Raw genomic sequence first — 21,217 nt, forward strand, 5'->3', positions numbered from 1 at the left:
AATCTATTCAGTTGGCATTGTTGATTGATATTAAGTCAATTACTTCAATAAAGTGTAGGAAATAAAATAACTGGTAATCAGCTTAACATTTTAATAAGTAATCAATGCAGGTTGATTTCTTTAATATTAATCATATAATATTTGGTAGGCACATAAAATTCTCAGATTCAAACATACGAACGAATTGAACACCCCTCAAACGCTTATGAACACACATATACATCAAATTTCCTTATATTTAATAAATTCATTACCCATTACGGACTGATCTGTATAGAACAATATTCATTCAGGTCGTATAGGTTTATAAATTAAATTAAGCGATTTAAAAACTATTATGGATAACTATAAAACGTTCAAATTGAGAATCTACTGCCAAGATTAAAAAGTAAATTGGGAATTGATAGAACTACAAATCCTTTTTTTTTTTATTACAATTTAAAACAAATAATCTCTAACGGCCATGGTTTTCTCCAAATTCAAATATTTTAGTCGCCAGTCGTTAATAAGTATATTATTGTTTATGATATAACGCGTTAGGTGTCATTTATTTTTGTCCGGCTGACGATTATCGGGTGGACAATACAGCATGGATGAATGAACACGTTTCTCTATATTCTGACAATCGTTAATAATTTATCTACAACTAATTGGATTGACTGATACAAGATCTATCGTTTAATGGATGCCTTTCGCGCATTGTCCATTGTTTAAATAGGCCATGAGAACAATTGCACATCGGTTGGCAATACATTTTATAATTAAGGTTATACAGAATATTCACGCAAAAAAAATATAATTTGGTTTAGCATCCTTTCGGCGTTCTGTCCGGGCTTCGAGTTTTTTATATGGATGAATTTTTTTTTAATATTTGATTAATTAGTTGCAATATTTAAAAATAAAATATATGGTATTATAACAGTCATATATCTTTATTAAACTATATACAACTAGTTCAACTAAATCAGAACTCAAATAATTTGTGACTAAAATATCCAGACTTTTTAAATATCCGCATTTTTGTTGCAATTTTCACATTTCAAAATGGGAAACATAATTATTTCAATTCAAATAATTAATCGTTTTCTATGGTTGGCACAATTAGTAAACAAAAAATTGTAACTCACAAATTTATTTAATTAAATATAAAATAGACTTAAATGTAATTTTATCATTTTTGCTATAACCTAATATAGATATATTAAAAGAGAATTTATAAAAAGTATTTAAATAAACAAAAAAAAAAAAAACTAATAATCAATCAATACAAAAACTTTTATTACATTTTTAAATATATAGCTATCTAATTATTGATTTTATGCGCTTATTTCGATAGAGTCGTGCCTTAAGTTGTTGACTAATTATGCCAGTTAGAATAACAAAAACAGGTTTTTGACATCTTCATCGCATTCAATTATATTGTACATACATATTGTATATACATATTGTATATACATGTATATATTGTATATACATACAACAACCCATCATTTATACATAATTTTTTATCGATTACATAGCTGTATAATGTAAATAAATATAAAACAACACTTATATTATACAAATAACCACTGTATCTTAATATACCACTTACAATATATTCCCTGGAACATAATCTATGGAATGTCCTTGCATGTGACAGGAATGCAAATAGAACCCCATTTTACATATAATTTAAAATCAATAATTTAATAATAAGAAATAAAATTTATTGCACTATCGTAGTGGACACATAGTTTTATACGAAATACAAATAAAAAGTTTCCTTATAACTGCGAAATAAACTTTATGGTGAAATGACAATAAATTATGTGCCTTACTTATGATGTTAATATATTTGAAATATACGACAACCTACTACATTATATTAGAAAATATATCACTGGATTCCCATATTTTAATAAAATATATTCACCCATATGTATTTACGAGTAGAACAACATTATTGTCATTTCACTTCGTTAAAAATAAAGTTAATATACTTTTTTTATTTTATTTTTTAATTAATAATTAATCAAAATAGTCCATTGTTTATGGATTACTTGGTTCATGAAATTGACGGTAAAACAATAGTGCGTTATAATTGTATACGTACAAAGCAAAAAATATGTAAGTACCTATATAATTTTAATATGTAAATAAATGTACAATGATTTAATTCATAAGAACGCACTTAAAACTCATTGGTAAAACGAATGAAACACTTGGCCAGACATTTATCACATTACGCTTATATTAATGTACAATTATCCGATTTTATTTACAATATGGAGTATTAACAATATGAATATATTTTGGTTACTATGTAAATAGTACATATATTTTCAGTTAATAAGTATTTTTACGCATGTAACGTATATAACTCAGTACATAACTGAGTTATATAACTCAGCTTGGAATAAGATAGGGAAGTAAAGCTCAATAACTACTTTTTACAAAATGTGTTCAGTTGGACTTTGTCTAATAATAAAAAGAGTATTATTATAGAATTTAAATCGATTACTGTTTATATCATAATTTATTTTGTGATTTTATGCAAAAAAAAAGTACCTTGCACAAGCGAGTAACATACTTTAGCAAGTTATTTTTAAAGTTCAGGAGAATTTAGCTTATTAGAAGTTTTGTTTATGGCTTTAATGGTTTTTATATTTAATTTTGAAACTTGAAAGACAGTGGCTATCAAATATTAAGATCAGTTTTTCTAGACAATAAACAATAACAAAGTAAATCCTAAATATCAAAATGTCTTTTAACTGAATGAAGTTATTTAAAACTAAAATAGAAAAAAAGTAATAATGTGCAATTATATATAGTAAAATAATATAAATATCTTTTTAATTTATCTATTTGATTATTTTATGCACTGTTAATTCGATAAAAAGATATTTAAATGTGTTTACATGTGTGCTAAAGAGAATAAAGAAAAACATAACATACTTTACGTAATAAGAGCAATTTTTAACGTGTAGAAGCAATTTGATTTTACACTGTGGTAAAGTTACATTAGCACAGTGTAAAATAAAATTGCTTCTACACACATTGCCGTTACACACATTATGGATTTTGTACAAAGCCTATCATTACATTAACGTATACTCCTGTACTCGGCGACGTATCCACACAAAATACGTTCGACATACAAGTTATCCAACTATTTTGTACTCGACCTAAAGATATTCTTAATTACGGACCATGTAAATATTTTAGTTACATATATTGGAACATTTAGACAAGTTTCGTTAATAGTTTGACACAAAAAATAGACGATTTAAACATTTTTATAGCTAATTCTATTTAAAATTTATATACAGTATTATTTAAATGTAGGAATTTTATCCTTCTTCTATCTTCTTGTCATGATTGTTTTATTTAAAATTTATCTAGCGGTATTTAACTATAATATATAAAGTATGACGTAAGCACAGAGTTTTTACAAAGTGGACAAAATTTTTTCAAATATAGCTTTTACTGAATATACTATTTACATAAGTATTTTAAAAGTAAGAAATAAAAAAAAAATATCCTGGGGTCTCAACATGGCTGTATAATATAATACATTATACAGTATTGATGTTGTATTAAAATAAATTTCGTATAATTTTTTGAGTTTTTAATATTTTTTTATATAATTTAGAATAATAAACAAGCTGTCGGCCCATCTGATGGTAAAAGGTGACCATAGCAACAGAACAGTGTTACAGTAACAATTTACTGCAACTTGGTAACACGTTATAATAGGGCTTTAATAATAAATACATAATTTAGTTTGAAGTTAACCGTTACTTTAATTCCGTTAGTATTAAGTAGATCTTCCATTACATTTTAAAACTTACTATTAAAACTGTGTGTAGGCAACTAAAACTTAACTCGGTCCAGACATAATTCTTTTCTTTCACCAAATATCCAATATTTACATAACTGATGCATAATTCTATTAACAGCGTTGGAATACGACTTTTAATCGTCTGCAAAATAAAAAGCGATTAATTTAAATATAATTAAAATTTATAAAATAAAAATTTTGTTATAGATATAGTTACCTTAGATTATATAGATAGAGAATCGAACTTCAAAAACCAGGCACCTTCTTGTCAACTATTTGCACATTGAAAAGGTGCAGAATTTATAAGAAAAAATAAATATTAATTTATTTATTTATACTTTATTGTACACAAAAAATTACAAACATATAATATATATAAAATAAAGATGTACAACAGCTTAACTCTGTAAGAGTTAAGCTGTTGACATCTATGCAAAGTAATTCATATAATTAAAATCAAAATACACACATGTCTGTATATAAATAATAATTATATATATATATTATATATATATATATATATATATATATATATATATATATATATATATATATATATATATAATATGTTTTCACATACAAAATACGCACATATACATACATAGACATAATAAGTTTATGAGGACAAGAGATGCTCTTTTAATCTGCTCTTAAATATATTCAGTGATTAAGTTTCACGAATATGCAGTGGAAGAGAGTTTCACAGTCTAACCGCATGAACCGTAAATGAACCACTATAGCATGAGGAGGGATTTTAAAAATAAGGGACTTACTCGACCTACTGCACATGCCAGTGGGGACAAGGAAATTGAACCGTTCACAAAGATAAGAAATATAGAAGTTATAAAGGAATCACTCATAACTATTTATCACGCAAAATTGTATGAAAAAGTTGACCCGCTTTTCTAGAAGCATTTGTATGGATACACTCTATCTATATAATCTAAAATCATAACGTTGTATGTTTATCATATCTAGTGCAACAGTAGTTATTACTGCTGTTGATAGTTCAAATAAATTCAGTTTTTATTTTATAATTTACAATTATTAATTTAGTTCTTAACAGTACTAAGTTCGCCAATTCTAGATTCACATAGGCTTTCAAACCAATCATTGTTTGGAAAATATTTATACCTAAATAAATGCACTTAAATCCAATCTTAATACGACATAGTGACGCGACTTTGCAATAATTTAAAGAGATATACAGTTGTTTTTAGAGTTACAGCTCAATACCTACTTTATTAAGAGTAGTTATACATGGAGAGACAGTAATATAAACAAATCACTACATTGTATAAAACAAAGTCGCTGTCGCTGTCTGTCCGTCTCTATCTATGTGTGCTCCATTTGTTAGGGAAGTTTGTGTGGTGGTTTCCCCATTTGCCTTCCACACCGTGGTACACCAGCCAGAGTTACCTGTCTGCTGATATCTGGTCAAAGGCCCTTCCCGAAATAATTTCTTCGGCCCTCTGCCAGTACTAGCGCCTAGAAAAAGTCCGTCCCTATGTATGCTTAAATCTTTAAAACTACACAACAGATTTTGAAGCGGAGTTTTTTTTAATAGATAGAGTGATTTAAGAGGAAGGTTTATATGTATAATACATGTATAATATTGCAGAGAAACACTGATAAATTTCAAGGTTTCTAATGTGATGTCGTAAATAAACACATTTTTTGCGCTTACATTGCAAACGCTGGTTGAACATTACGAGATAATACAGAATAATGTACTACAGTATTGTACACCTTAAAAAGGTCAACAAAAAAGTCCGCGATGGTATATGTCTAATCTCTTAAGGATAACCCACAATAACCATTTTTTATTTTACAATTTACGGGAAAAAATTGCTTATTTACGAAGTGATTTTAGGCAATACACCATTAATTTTTATTCAATTAGGTACCTTAATTATATTGTATATTTAATATAGATCAATATGGCCCTTTACAGCATGTAAATTAAATTATTATTTCCAAAGATATTACAGATTTAAAATGCAGGGGACATAGCGGTGCAGCATTGCACCCGTGCGAAGCCGAGGCGGGTCGCTAGTAAACAATATAATATTGCGATTTAGCATGTGTATTTAGATAAGTTACTTGGACTAAGAACTAAATGTATTGTGTTCCATACAATTGCTACTACTACATTCACGCTGGCACGCTTACAATCTTTCCATGTATGTGTACTCCTAACAAGGTATTCAGCTGCAACTCTAACAGTTGTAATAATAATGGAACGTAGAGAGGGACACGGTAGGCCATCTACCACGCTACTAAGCGCAGTTCAACCTCTTAGTCAAGCGTTAAATTAATTCATCCATAGGATCGGAATCGCTACTGAGTATATAAGATAAAAAGAGATAGTGGAGTCTGGTGTCTTGTTCTTTCCCATAAGAGATATATATCGATAGATTGGTTTTGATGTTTTTATGAATAAAGGAGTTATTGGATATTTCAGAAACGACGCCTCTAATTTATATTACACTGTGATCCCGCTAGATTACCTTAACCAGTCGATCAGTAGAGTTGAAAGCTATACGCGGTGGAACCGTCCCGCCATGTAGGTTCCTCGGCGACCTTCGCCCGGCAGAGGGGGCAGGTGTGTTCACGGTCGAGCCAAGCCGAGATGCACAGCTCGCAGAATATGTGGCTGCAGTCCAGCCGCACTGGCGTCGTGTAGTCGTCGTGACAGATGGGACAAGAGTCGCCGGCGGAAAGCAGCTGCTCGCCGGTTGGTTTTGTGCCGAGATTCTGTTGATAAATAGAATTTTGTTTGTATCGATTAAATTAATTATTCTAGCCGTGAAAAATTCGTAAGTTTTTTATTATTTTACATACAAATAAAATATGATTTATAATATTTATTTGTAACAATTTTTACTTTTTTTCACCGCATAATTACATTTCTGTTTTGCCAAAGATTGACTTGGAGAGAATGCTATATAGTATTAAGTCCGCTTTTTGTACCAGACATTTTTTTATATTATAATGTTAATAAAAAATAAATAAATATAAAAATTAAATTCAATATTGTTAAGTTGTATATAATTATAGTATTATAATTGTATCAGCCGTAAACTGTCCACTGCTGAACATAGGCCACCCCATAAGGGGAGGTTTTGCCAGTAATTACCAGGCTTGACAGGCGGGTTAACAAACACTGTTAGGCTTTAAGTGATGATTTAAGAGGGATGCTGCTGCCTGTCCATCGACCATTAAGTTCCTTTAGTCGCCTTTTACAACACCCATGGACTCATTCATCCATTAAACAAACATTTTTACACAATAGGAGCCACAGACAGTCCTCTATGTCGAGGCAGTTTCGACGCCGAAGAAACGACTGCTCACGTAATCCTGGAATGTGAAGCTGTGGCCCATCAACATTTAGAAATCCTCGGAACGGTGAGGTCGCTCCGTGAGGCCTGTGAAGATCCCAGGAAGCTTCTGTTTCTGGGCGGAGCTAGGTTGGCTGTACAAGCCACGACTCATACGCACGACGGCCACAAATGAGAGGCTAAGCGCGGAAAATAGAGTCCTATTTACATTACATTACATTTTGGGCTCATTCTGTGCCAGGATCACACGGTAAATTAGAGTAATAGTGTTATTTTACTTTAAGTGGGTGCTATCAATACAGAGTGTGGGACAGTTTGACTTATACCCGTGAAACCATTGTGTTTATTTCCACTTAATATACCACAGCGAGCTCATTGACCAGATTTCATTCTTACCTATCATTACTCACTGATGCAAGTTATCGAATGATATCCCGTATGGTGATAATGGAATAATAACTAGCGCGTTATCATTCCATCTTTACACCATTAAAAAAATCATATATATTCACGAAATTGTCATAAAATCAGTTGAGTGGTTTCGGAGATTAGAGTGTATTTTTTTTTTATTCTATTAAAGCACAGTAACACGTGATTTTGATCAGTACATATTTAGGGACCTCAATAAATAGACTATTAAAGGTTACCATATTAAAGGCAATGATTCCGTGTGGTCCCGGCATAGAATAGGCCACCCCTTCCTTTCCCGTAAGTGTCGTAAGAGGCGACTAAGGGGCGAGGGATGGGCAGCAGCGTCTCTCTCAAAACATCTCCTAAGCCTAACTGCGGTTGCCAATCCGCCTGCCAAGCGTGGCAACTATTGACAAAACCCCCTAGGTGTAGGCTTATGTTCGACAGTGGACAGTTAAAAGCTGATATGATGATATTAAAGGCAATGAAGGTAAATGTTAAATATATTATAAAAAAATTAACACTGAAGGAAACTATCTTACCACACTTTGCAAAAGAGTCCATGTAGCATATTTGAAGAGTAGCAACCTGGTGATCACATCGATAACCTTTGATATAACATAGAGCGACGTTAAGAACATGCCCATCATCTTCTCGGAGCCCTCATATGATTGCATCAGGAAAAATATCCAAGGCTGTATGGTGAGCAGAGAACGGTATAGCTGGGAAATTGCCTCCGTAAAAAGGTATACTTTACCCTGAAAAATAATTAAATTATACTGTTAAAAACTAATAATAAAATGGGTTATTTGATTAGAATTATTTTGGTTTTTTTTTATTTTGTTTTTTTTTATACAACTTAGAATGGCAAACAAGCTGACGGCCCACCTGATGGAAAGTGGTAGCCGTCGCCTATAGACTTTTTTATTCTCTCTGGTTTGCAATACCATGGACATAATGAAGAGTCCCATTACTGCAATTTCACCCAATGATGCCCCCCATGTGTTGCCATTCCTGAGGACTAGATGTTATTCTTCTGATGAATTCATCATGATGTAAATTCACGCCATATCCCTACCCTTCAAACCGAAACACAGCCATGCAAACACAACTTTCACAGTAGAAACAAAATGGGACAGAGGTCCTTAAATGTATTTAATTCATTTTATTATTTTGTCCATAATATAGCACCTAGTTCACTATAGAAATCATATTTATTCAAATAGACTTATTTAAAAATTCTTTTAAATTAATTTTCTATGAATCTACTGCTCGATTAGGAATGTTAATAACATATCTAATGAAGAAGAGTCCGCCAGAAATTCAACAGTGACTCTGTTGTCTTGTACAAGATAATTTTATATTTGTATGGGCACAGTTATTATGTGATTCCTATAATCAGCATTCGGTTCTATTTATATATTAAAATATAGAGCAGGTCATTCATAATCTTAAATAATAACGTGGTCACTGAAATAGCTCTAAATGATAGCATTGTATTTTATTTTATTTATATATTGAGATCATGTATACAAACATTTGGTTTGGGGGAAAAGGGATCGTTAGCAAAATAATATAGCATTAAACTAATAATAAAATAGGTTAATTTTTTTTTTTCGCGGTTCCTCTATGGAAACTATCGTGGCTAACGGATCCATTGGTGAATTTGCAAAAATGATGGGCTATCGTGACAAATTCTTCATTTTGGCGATATCATAACTCAGGAGATGACCTGATCGGTGTATAATGCTAGTAACAGTTGCTAACGATCCCTTTTCCCCCCAAACCAAATGTTTGTATCATCTCAATATATAAAAAAATAAAAACATTTGATTGTTCAAACGTTGTTATTTAAGATTTATGAATGTCTATATTTTAATATATAAATCATGCTGATTAAAACAATATCTGCCCATACAAATATAAAATTATATTATGCATCAACAATTATTTAAATAACTTTTATATCCAATAGTGTCACTAAACAGATTCAAATAGCTCAACATTTAAAGAACTACAGAAAAATTGTAATATAACAAATGCGAATGTTTGTAAGCATAGATGGATGTTTATTACTCTTTCACGTAAAAGCTACTGAACAGATGTGAATAAAATTTGGTATATGAGTGTGTTATATCCTATTCTAATTTAGTACATAGGATACCTTATGTCCTGATTCACGCAGGCAGAGCCGCGGGATACAATAAGTATAAAAAATATTACCCTTTTCTGATACGGCAACAAGAAAGCAGGCATCATTGTGACCAGTATTTTTACGTCTACAGTAATGATCTTGACTATCAAATCAGTCAACACGACCAGCCAGAGCAGCTCCCATACATCTATGGAGTCAGTGTACGCCGGGAACATTACCACATTAGGCAACAGTTTCCCATGGCCGAACAGGAAATGCACAACCACTATACAACTGCCTGTGAACACAAGCTCACTGAACAGAGCTATTATGCTCCTATTCATTTGTTTCCCATGTTCCCTGGAAAAAGAAAAAAAAAATTTTTTTCAATAATCATGTAGTGACTTTGAAGTGAATTCCGGAACTGTCTCTGAAGCAAATAAATGTCGATAAAAGGGGTGAATAGATATGATTTGCCTCTAACTTGCTCAAATTCAATCTGATGGCCTTGGAATTTTTATGCTCAGTAAGTTAACATTATTATTATAGCTTTTTATCCACTTCCATGGTCCCCAAGGGTTTTTATCTATAGCAATACTTGTCCAGTTTTTTCCTGCTATATTTATTATGTCATCTGCCCATCTCTTTCTTTGCCTTCCAACATTTCTTTTTCCTGCTGGACCTCGCCATTTTGTTGTTTGGACTGTCTTTGTACCTCGCTATATGACCTGCCCATCTCCACTTCTGTTTCATACTACTACATAGTAAGTTAACATATACAGTTTTATTTCTACTATTATTATATATTATTACTTTATCACGTTGCTATTATATTGCTTCATATTCATTTAATATTTATTGTTTACATAGTATTTATTCCTGTACTTATATTTTTCTAGGTAAGCATATTGGGACAATATAAAGCTTACATAATCCATTAAATAAATAAATAAATGTTTAAAAACAACTCGTTAATTATGTATATTGTGTGTGAAAAGACAATCTTTTAGATTATTTATGGTAATACAGCAAGAATAGTTACAACATGGCACATTAATTTTTTTCTTCAGCCTCTCTAGACAAGTGGCAAACAAATCTATCGAGATAGCAATGTGAGGAGTCTTGTGCTTTCTCATGCATCCTCTTACTAATTGATATTACTTAATACATAGATATTACATAGTAAAATATGCTTCTTACCTCCTCACAAGGGTGTTGCAATGTGCAAATGTACAAAGCAATACAATGAATGTAAACAGTCCTTCTCTGCTATCATACATGAACTTTATGAAAAGTATTATGTAGAATGGTGCATAACGGATGAGTACGTTTAAAGTTGTTCTAACATCCAAAACCTGTAATCAATTATTAGTATAGTAGAAAATAAAATTAAATAATTCAAATTTACAAAATTAAATATTATTTAAATGTGACTATTATGATATAAAACTGGACAAAAACATTACAATTTGAACAAAGCAAGAGGTTCCAAATGTTTACAATATATAGAACATTCACTGGTTGATAGCAAACAGTAAAAACTGTCTTTTGATTGATATATTTTTATTGATTAACAGCCTCATGGTTTCATGAATTTCATGTCTACATATAGCCATATAAACCAGGAAGTGATTTCAAAGTAGAAAATTGTTAATCATAGCTTGAGTTTTAAGATCATAGATATCACATATGGTATAGTGAAATTCAATTAACATTTCAAGTTAATAAAATTCCAAGTACTTCTTAGTTTTCAGAGATGGCAATTCATCATAGTATATGCATCAGAGGGTATTTTGTGATATCTACAGTGTTATATTCATTAATGATAATTAGCACATACCATCAGATGACTGTGACTTGTCTGCTGGTTTAAATTTTATAAAAAAAATTTTACAATAAATAAAAATTATACTGTTTACATTGCATTTTTTTAGATGATGTATAAAATATATAGTAATTTTGTAGGCTGACTGATAGAATATTAGATTTTTTATAAAGTACATCACTGCTCAAAGTAAAATAGAACAAGGATATATTACCTGTTGTGTACCATCATCACTTTGACTTTCATTATCGCCATTATCATGTATGTTATTATTATTAGCTGGGTTCACTGACACATTGATCTCTGGATGATCCTGCCCTTGCTCTGAGAGATTGGAGTCATGTGATATACTAGTATTCAACTCGTGGCCCAGCATTTGTGTTCTCTGCGATGGTGGTGTACCTCTATCTGTGACCCCATAAGTCTGGCTACCTGGTCCCAAATTCACATGTGCAATTGAGCTTTGTGGTCTCTGTGTACTACTTTCACCAATTTGATGAGTCCCCGGTGTATGTCTCGGCAGCCATGTTGGTAATGATAACCTTGGATTATTTCCCTTAAACAAGTACATTATTTTAAATATACTAAATGCATTTTTATATATATTAAAAAAAGTAGGCTATGTAGTGTGTGTGTCCTTAATGCCTAATCAATATACACCACATCTGATTACATCTAAAGAGGGTTGAATCAAATAAAAAATAAAAATGAAAAGTGAATTAAAAAAAAAGCATTATAATTAATTGATGTGTTTATCTCACTGTCACATACTTTATGTACATTTACTATTCACTGTTAACAGTGACACAATATATCATGATTACTTTAGAAGACTATTATATTATATATATTATATTGATCACTGCTTTATAAGTTGTCCAAATTGATAACAACTGCAACTGGATGCATTCATCTTTCTGTTGTTTTGCTACTTTATCACCTCCAAATATTTGCTTAAATTGCTTTGTGTGTACTAGTTTAAGATGTTGTTCCTCATAATAATAAAAACAATACAATTATAGCAAAATTCTATCACTACCCTAAGGTTGGTATAAGATTAAACCTTGCTTATTAAGGGGGAAATCGGTAGTAATAGAGTCTAACTGCCCTATTGCTACCAATATATCCTATCAGATCAACCTCTACCCAGTACCCCCTGGATGCTATCATGATTAATAATTGTGGAATTTGTCATGATTGGCCAACCAATCTGCTTCATTCTCACCTATCATTTCTCACTAGTGTTCTGCTAGTGGTAACCAATAATGCAGGTGGGGTGCACTATTTCATTTTCACATATTAAAAAAACCTTTAGATTGTAAAAACAATCTACCTAATTGGTGGAGAATGATTAAAAATAGCAAAAAAAAAAAAAAAAAAAACAGTGAAATGAAAATAATTTTTGGAGTTATTTGAAAACACTTATTTTTAGCTGAATCCACTTTTTTACTGTATTTTTTATTGTGCTAGACTCAAAAATCTATATAAAATCATTTAAAGTTCCCAATTAAACATAAAATAATGATAATTGCACTATGAATATTTTTTTCTAGATTATAGAATAGATTGTAAATTTAATGAATCATGAACAATAAGATTATAATAATATTGCATCACAATAATATTAAAAATTATACCATTCGAGCATTTTCGACAAAAGGCCTGATTTCTCTAAAAACACTATTTAGGCGATCTCCAAGGCCCAGGTTATTTCTAATTGAAGGCACAGGCCTAGAATTAGAGTCCAATCTATGCAAAGGATTGTTACGTGGTGGTGTTCCATCTGCAGGTGGATCTTCTTCAATATCTAAATTCACTTGGTTCGGTTGAGCCATCACTGGATACTTAATATGATATATTTTTTTAAATAGTCTGATTTTAATGTAGGAATAACATTTCCAAAATAATTATTTATTTGTGAGCACGAAGCACAGCACGAAGGTGAAGTTTTTATTTTGATTTGGCAATTTTGACATAGGTACTTACATAAATGACAAATTGACATCTCAACAGTTCAGATAAATGGTTGCCATAGAAAGAATATATTATCCTTAATCTATAGTAGGTACTTACAGGATTTATTGTAAAAATACACCCATACCGGGGTTTTTATAATACCAGACAATAAAATAATTTATTTTTGTATTATTTTATATTAAATAAAAATGTATAAGATTTATAAAACGAAGAAAAACAATATTTAGTTTTTTTTTCCAAATATATGACAAGGCTACAGAATAGAGGAATATAATTCTTAGGGTGCATCGACGTGTTTAAGACTATTTTCCTGAGGGACGCCTGACTTCTTAAAATAGCATATATGGACCTTCAGATATGTCTTTGCGAACATTGCTATACATTGGTGACAAAAAAGAAAAACTCAGAAACCTAATTTGTTTTCCGTAGGTACTTTGCTTGATCTATGTTTGTTTTAAAGAAAAATATATTTTTATTGTACTGATAAGATTGATTTTTAGCGGAGTCCCGTTAAGCATTTTAAAATTTGAATTTTGATGACTCGAATTATAATTATTACGAAGTACAGTGAAATATTTAAGTATAAGATTACTAGTACGTACCCTAGAGCAAAGTAGTCAAGTAAATTCACATACACTGTACAGACTCGAAAACAACTGTTAGAAGTTATAAACAAAACTTGTGACTGGAGATCTGAAGACAGGCACCAGTTTCGGGGGCACCAACCGTGAATATACCCACAACGCCAATGCAAATTCACTGGTATATTATAAAAGATGAAAAATTTTATATAGCGACAAAGTAGTGAGATCGGACATGGTTCACAAAAAAATATATTACGCAACTTTAGTGAAGCCGATTATTAAGATCACTAGTGTCAATATATGATTGTAGTTTGTTATCATTTATTACCGTTAGTTAGAGGAGAACAAAAGCAGTGAAAAGTTACAACGGAAATTTGTATATAAGAAAATATCTGAAGAAATAGGTACTATGTGGGGATTGAGCCTACGACCATTGAAAAATAAATCAGTGTAAAATCGCTATAACACTAAGGTTATTACGATTTTAGTAAATTGTTTACCTTTGCTGGTTGACATTTTATGCTGTATCTGTATAGGATTTGGACTATTATGTACATATATTTTTAATTAATAGGTACGTACTTAAATTTTATTACTTTTAGGGAAATATATTGTTTAAATAAATAAATAAAACATACTGTTTAATGTAATTAATTTCATTTTCAATTTAATTAAATAATAGTCAATAGACCGCAATGATTCCTAGCCTTTGATACCATGAGCAATTATTATCTACATTAGTAGTCTACATACAAACGTACATAGATGCACGATGTAGTAATATACGTAAATTCAGTCTTTGATTAGGCTTCACCTCACACCACGGCTGGTAGAGGCGTCCATCGAATCCAAATCGTTGATAAAGTAAGACTAATGACAAATAACACACCACTAAAATTTAATTTGTGCAAGAAATAAATATTATCTACTATCTTGGACTGATTTCTTTCCTTTGTAATTGTTACGATGAACGGTTGACATGGATTATTCAGCACGCTCTTGGCACATGAACATTTTGCAGAAAAGTTACGATTCTGTATCAGGACGCAGCGAGAGTACGCCCTGTACGTGTAGGTCTTTCACAGCCTCAAGTAGTCTTCTCTCGGCTCTTGGTTCACCCAACGCAACGTCGACACTCCCAGCGCAGAGTAGAAGCGCTCTCAGTGCTGCTCTGGGCCAATCAGGTCTCAATCCTCGTCTGACAGCAGCACCAGCGGCAGCTGCTCCTAATCTTGCACATTCAGCTTCCAAACGATCCCCGTACTCTTCTATTAATTGGTCACCAACAGCTCTTCTCATTTCAGGCGTCAGAGATGATAGAAGTAACAATGCAACATCATCCATTGGTCTCCCGAGAGATACCATTTGCCAATCTAAAGCTATGCACTCCGTAACTCCATCTTTTTCTCGAAATAGAAGATTCCCACTCCAGAAGTCTGCGTGGGCGAGTGGTGCGGGTTCCGCTGGTCGCAGTAAAGTGCCAAGTAAAGAAGGGGCTCTGGCAACTAAAGCTGATACCGCGGCTGCTTCTTCTATACAGTCAGTTCGGCCCCTTAAAAATGATTCTAGCTGCGGTAAACCACGTCGCACGAGCCGAAGATATCCTGCAGCGGCTCTTTCGCAGGGAAACAGAAAGTCGAAGCGTTGATCTAGGGGGCCTTCCCTCTCTCGGAGTGCCAAGGAAAGGGCATGGAGTCGTGCGGCAGCGTAGAGAGCTGCCCGCGTTTTCTCCTCACTCAAGCCTTCAGCAAAATCTGCTGCTTCAAAGCCCATTGACGTTACATCTTCTAGAACTAATTCACTATCACCGCCAATTTCATCTGTAATAGATAATACCTGTATTAATTAATTTGCACAATAAAACAAAAGTAAGTTTCTTGAAAAGGACTTTTCTTCGTGTTTTTTAAAATTCTGTGTTAATATTATAACATAGGCAAATAATATTTGCCTCTGCATTTTAGAGTAAAATTTCCTTTTACTATTAAATTATAAAGTTATTCACCATCAAAATATGTCTTAGATATATAATTCAGAAGATTTTTAATGTACTGTATGGTACCGTGATGCGTTTTTACACATAAATTATTAGGCACATTTTAAAAGATCCCGGCCATACCTTTTACCTGGTCTATATAACTTTAGATATTATTTTTTAATGTCACAAATTCTTTCGACTACGGAATGAAACTGCGGTGTGGATTTTGACATATTTTGGTCATATGCATCATCAGAGAACATTTTAGCCTTGAGCAGAGACTAAAATAATCTTATTTCGAATCAGTGACTAATGCTACATAGATTTTAATACCTAAGCATTTATTTCTAGTGACCACGCTATGCATGCTTCGCAATTTGCACACATTAGATGGCGAATACGGAAACATAAAAATAAAATGTAAAAAAAGTAATTTAAGAATTTACATCGCAAAAAAAGAATAGATTTTTTTTTATGATAAAGACATTATTAGGTACGTCCTAAATTTATTAAATGATGCAAGTCCTGCACTTATTATATATACATATACATATTTTTATGGCCCTGATTTCGCTAATGTCTCGCTTCTATGGAGGTCTCAGGCTTTGATGGATTGGTTAATAATATAATAACCCATTACTTAATTGTTAGTATTAACAGGGTTTAAAACATTTTTTTTAGTAAAATGTTTATATTATACAAAATTTAAAAAAAATTAAATAAATTAAAAATTTTCGAATTCTTTTATTATGTAATGCCGTTGGTACACACAGAGGTTGTTCTTTTTTCAAGAATTTAAATTTATTAACTGACTTAAAAAATAAGGAGGTGCTCAAATCGATTAATGTTTTTTTTTTTATGTTTGTTACCTCATAAATCCGTTAGTTGTAAACTGATTGGGAAAATTATTTTTTATACCAGAGGAAGACTTTGTATTAAAAAGTCGTGTTTGCATGGCTGTGTTTCAGTTTAAAGGGTGGGAAATGCCGTGATTTTACAGGGTACAGAGGAATAATACCTGAGTCCTCAGGAATGGTAACGCATAGGGTGTATCATGGGCGAAACAGTATACTCTATTATGTCCATGATACTGTTCATGTCTATAGGCGATGGTTACCACTTTCCATCAAGTGGGCCGTCAGCTTGTTTGCCATTCTAAGTTGTATATAAAAAAAAATATCTGAAATGATACACTTACAGATTAGTCCCATAGAAATTTTATCATAATCAGTTCAGTTGTTTAGTTTTTAAAATAACTTGTATTGTCACAATTTTTTTTTTGTGGAGCACAATTTATTTATAGTTTTAGTATTTTTTTCTAGGAAAATAGATTTTTTTTTTAATACTGAAATTAATTTTAAAGAATGGGTTACATTAATTAACATGCTTTTTTTTTTTTTTTGTACAAACGTACAGTGTAACATTGCTCCTTTTTTTCATCTTCACAATATGCAGGGATGAAAATAACCAGTGTCTTATTGTCTTTATTACTTTGATACTTAATAAATATTACTTAAAGACCAACCTGGTAATCTTGCTTTCACACATTGAGGAACAGGCAGCCCCATCCCCGGTCCTAAATCCTCTTCAGCCAACTTGTTCAGCGCTGGTGCGAGTTCCGTATAGAAAAGTATCTCTCTCGTGTCAAACTGAGCTTCGGCCACGAACAGTCGTCCAAACGGGTCTCTAGGGGGCAGCTTGACAACGAGGGGCAAAGATCTACTTTCCCCATTACTCTCATATCGGACAGTGACGGCTAGCACTCGACTCAGAGCCCCAGCTACTCCGGCGCGTGACTCCACTCGGACCTACGAATTATTAAAAAAAAAAAATTATACACAGATACCTAATTATAGTTATTTGGTGGAGCGGGGGGGGGGAATTGTTAGTAGTGCGGTCTACCAGTCTCATTCCTAGTAAGGGTGTATTACTCGATTTAAAAATGAAGTTTTATGATTAAGTAATATATCCTGTCACGTCGACCTCTATTTAACCCCCCCCCCCCCCTCTGAAAACCTGCAGAATACCAGGTGTATTCATTACGATGGGCTAACTGATCTGCCTTTTCATTCTCACCTATCATCTCTCACTGGTGTTCCGTCAGCGTATACCGTTATCGCGGGCAGAGTTATCATTCCATAATCATTCATTAAAAAAGAAACTATAGTTACTTCACTTTCACCTAATTTTCAATTTATAATAATACTAGCTTTTACCCACACATTTCTCTGCGTAACTTGTATATGTTTACAGACTGAGATAAAAAGCAGCCAATAGCAGCCAATTAATAAATATTCCTCTCCATTCTACATGAAGGAACTTGAATCTCGTTTGTACAGTTTGATATTCTAAAATATCGAAAACTAAATTAATTATTTTCCAAATTGCAATTTTATTTCATGACAGATATATATAGAAATGCTAGTATAATATAATATCACCAATAAGATTGTCTAAAACTAAATATACTTTTAATTGAATGCTAAAAAAGTTTTTAATTAATAAATAAAAAGTTGACATACTTCTAATAGGTAAATATAGGTATATATACGTAGTGGCAATATTTATCGCTTACATGCTTGAGTGTGATCGAGAGTAGTCTCTTTTTAACCGACTTCTTAAAAAAAGGACATTTTATGTTCCACTGAATATTTTTTTTTATTATTTAATTATATTTTCATTGTTTTGTTTGTTATTTGTTGATATGGGCTAGAATATTACATAGTAGTAGTTGTAATGTATTTATTTATTTATTCATTAATACAAATATGTGTTCATGGCGAACTTAATGCTAAAAGCATTCTCTCCCAGTCAACCATAGGGAAGTGTCAGAATACTCGCATGCGGTACTGCTAATTATTGATATACATACATACTAAAGTTATATATATAAACGAATAAATATATATGAATAACAAATATACTTACACATATATGACATATACTATATTATACATGAGATTGAGAATAATATAAAGCACTTACTGCTCGGATAAAGTAAAAATGTGAGCCTGAACGTTTTTTTTTTTTACAGATATAAAGAAATATAGTAAACTATTTTTTTTTTTATAATTTAATTATTTGGATAATTTTACTGTTAATGTTTATAAACATACTCGTATGTATTAAACAAATTATTTTCTAATCGTTAATGTAACAAATAAATAATGAAATAATATTTAAAACACGTTTAACATTTAATTATAAACTAGTTTTACAACATTAAGTTTTGAAGTAGGCATCTTTAATTTAAAATATTAATACTGCGTATTAAAACCTCTTCACGTAATTCCACTAGTTATGTAGTTTTCTAATTAGAACTATCTGTATTATGGGAACATTATTATTCTTTCTATGGTACAACTCAGGATTCCATTATTAATAACCGTCAAGTTCGATTTCTAATTTGCTATTTAAAAATACATAATTTCGATTTAAGAATCCGCCCAAGGGTGGAACAATTTATTGTTACTTTTGTATAAAAACGACGTTTTTATACGGTCAGATAGAAGAGAGCGGGGAGTTTACACAGAGAGAACTAAGGCTCTCTTCCTCGCCTATTTAACGAAAATAGGTCAGCTAGATGAAAAAAAATTGTAACACTTCATTTTTAATAATGAAGGTAAAATTTTATCACAAATTTAAATGGGTATGTAACATCTACAAATTATATGTATTAATGTTAAATAAAAAAGTTTCAATTAAAAAAAAAAAAAAAAAAAACATTTAAAATAGTTTCAAAATTAGTGATAATCGCGGTCCTTCTCTTTTCTAAGCTGGTTGAAAAATGAAATAATGATAGATCTGGAAATTTTAATAAATTAAAGTACCTATATGTACTTAATTGTAGTGCTTACTATAATTTGTATTTAATCTGAGATTATAATTAAAAAAAAAAGGTTAAACTAAATGAACCTCATTAGCGGCCACCACGCCCGCGCCTGCCAGCAACTCTCTCGCCCATTCCTCTGTGAGGGCCGCATCCGCGTCCGTTTCGGGCCCCTGCTCGCAGTCCGACTCATCGCTGCCACTGCTGGGGGCCTCCGAGACCGCTGCGCTGTCCGGCCCCCCCGCCTGCATTCTATCGACTACAATTTACTTATTACTGCAACTCACACATATTAATTCACATTTACAAACACGATACTAGAGAGTTTCATTTACAATCATTTTTTTATCTCCGATTAAGTATTCTATTCGTGTGAAGTGAACGTATGTGTCTTCGGTACGTCCGGCGCATGCGTGCACCACCCTCAATTATTCATCGGAACTCCCGTGACGTGTCGCCGCTCAATCGTAAATCAAGTCGTGCTACATAACTAGTGTTATGACATACAATATATAGATACATATCGTGTCTTTTTATATATAATAGCTTGTTTAGGCAATTGGATTTTTTATAGAGCTCATAAAGGTGTTAGCTTAAATTAAGATAGTGCTAGAATTTCATTAGATAATATAATATTTACTGTATACTACATTTTTGTCGCTATTTCGTAGGCGTGGGTTTTAGAAGTAGGAAATCTAATGAAATTAATACCAAAAAACCACTTATAGATGGCATATCTAGATAATACATACATCAGATTTTAAGTTAGACTTTCAAGAACACAATTCTGAAAAACGCATTCAATGAAGTCATTTGCGTAATGCCGGAACAGACATACAGACAGATAGATAAAAATTCGGCTTCTATTGGTTATATTAAAAACCCTTATTTTTATTTTTTTTAAATGTCTCCCATGTACAGATATCATCAGAATTTCAATTTTATTATCAGTATTTTTTTGTTTTAGAAGGAAAGGTAAAAGGTAGGTCTTATTGGTAAGAGTCAATTTTACTCTTACTAAATAAGATTATTAGATAAGACTGCATTGCTTATAATAAAAGCATACATTTGTATCGATTATGTAGCAATCGTTTAATCTTAATGATTTTAATTACATTTTGTAAATGTATATTTTGTGCTCGACTTTTTAAAAATCCAACTGCAACTATATTTTTTCATATCACAGTTCTTTAATACCGCTATTTTAGATGGATATTTTGCTCCGTTCCGCAATTCATGTTAGGTATCGAAAACACAATATTTCTTTTATAGGTTGATGACTCCAAATCTTTATTAATTAAAAAAAAATTGTTTACTG

At 31.7% G+C, this 21,217-nt stretch overlaps 2 protein-coding genes across 2 annotated transcripts; both read right to left on the reverse strand.

Annotated features, from left to right (window-relative positions):
- Positions 1–76: 76 nt before the first annotated feature.
- LOC116412798 (RING finger and transmembrane domain-containing protein 2) lies at positions 77–13,511 on the reverse strand. The gene is made up of 7 exons (XM_052898461.1): positions 13,172–13,511; positions 11,749–12,090; positions 10,910–11,064; positions 9,799–10,069; positions 8,118–8,333; positions 6,334–6,580; positions 77–3,965 (listed from the first exon to the last, which is right to left on the reverse strand). The coding sequence occupies exons 1-6, from the start codon at positions 13,367–13,369 to the stop codon at positions 6,347–6,349; spliced, it is 1,416 nt and encodes a 471-aa protein (XP_052754421.1). The 5' UTR covers positions 13,370–13,511; the 3' UTR covers positions 77–3,965; positions 6,334–6,346.
- Positions 13,512–14,735: 1,224 nt separating this feature from the next.
- LOC113518922 (uncharacterized) lies at positions 14,736–20,343 on the reverse strand. The gene is made up of 3 exons (XM_031908018.2): positions 19,986–20,343; positions 17,596–17,878; positions 14,736–15,915 (listed from the first exon to the last, which is right to left on the reverse strand). The coding sequence occupies exons 1-3, from the start codon at positions 20,148–20,150 to the stop codon at positions 15,122–15,124; spliced, it is 1,242 nt and encodes a 413-aa protein (XP_031763878.2). The 5' UTR covers positions 20,151–20,343; the 3' UTR covers positions 14,736–15,121.
- Positions 20,344–21,217: the final 874 nt, after the last annotated feature.

This window comes from Galleria mellonella, unplaced genomic scaffold, assembly GCF_026898425.1.
Source record: "Galleria mellonella isolate WM207_F2 unplaced genomic scaffold, CSIRO_AGI_GalMel_v1 utg44, whole genome shotgun sequence".
Lineage (NCBI taxonomy): Eukaryota > Metazoa > Arthropoda > Insecta > Lepidoptera > Pyralidae > Galleria > Galleria mellonella.

Excerpts from the sequence above, each read along its gene's own strand:
- LOC116412798 (XM_052898461.1), bottom strand. The coding sequence starts at position 13,369 with ATGGCTCAACCGAACCAAGTGAATTTAGATATTGAAGAAGATCCACCT. Across the intron at positions 12,091-13,171 it reads TTGTCGAAAATGCTCGAATG|GGAAATAATCCAAGGTTATC; the intron begins GTATAATTTTTA and ends TACTTGTTTAAG. Across the intron at positions 11,065-11,748 it reads GTGATGATGGTACACAACAG|GTTTTGGATGTTAGAACAAC; the intron begins GTAATATATCCT and ends AATTGATTACAG.
- LOC113518922 (XM_031908018.2), bottom strand. The coding sequence starts at position 20,150 with ATGCAGGCGGGGGGGCCGGACAGCGCAGCGGTCTCGGAGGCCCCCAGC. Across the intron at positions 17,879-19,985 it reads GCGTGGTGGCCGCTAATGAG|GTCCGAGTGGAGTCACGCGC; the intron begins GTTCATTTAGTT and ends AATAATTCGTAG. Across the intron at positions 15,916-17,595 it reads TGTGAAAGCAAGATTACCAG|ATGAAATTGGCGGTGATAGT; the intron begins GTTGGTCTTTAA and ends TATCTATTACAG.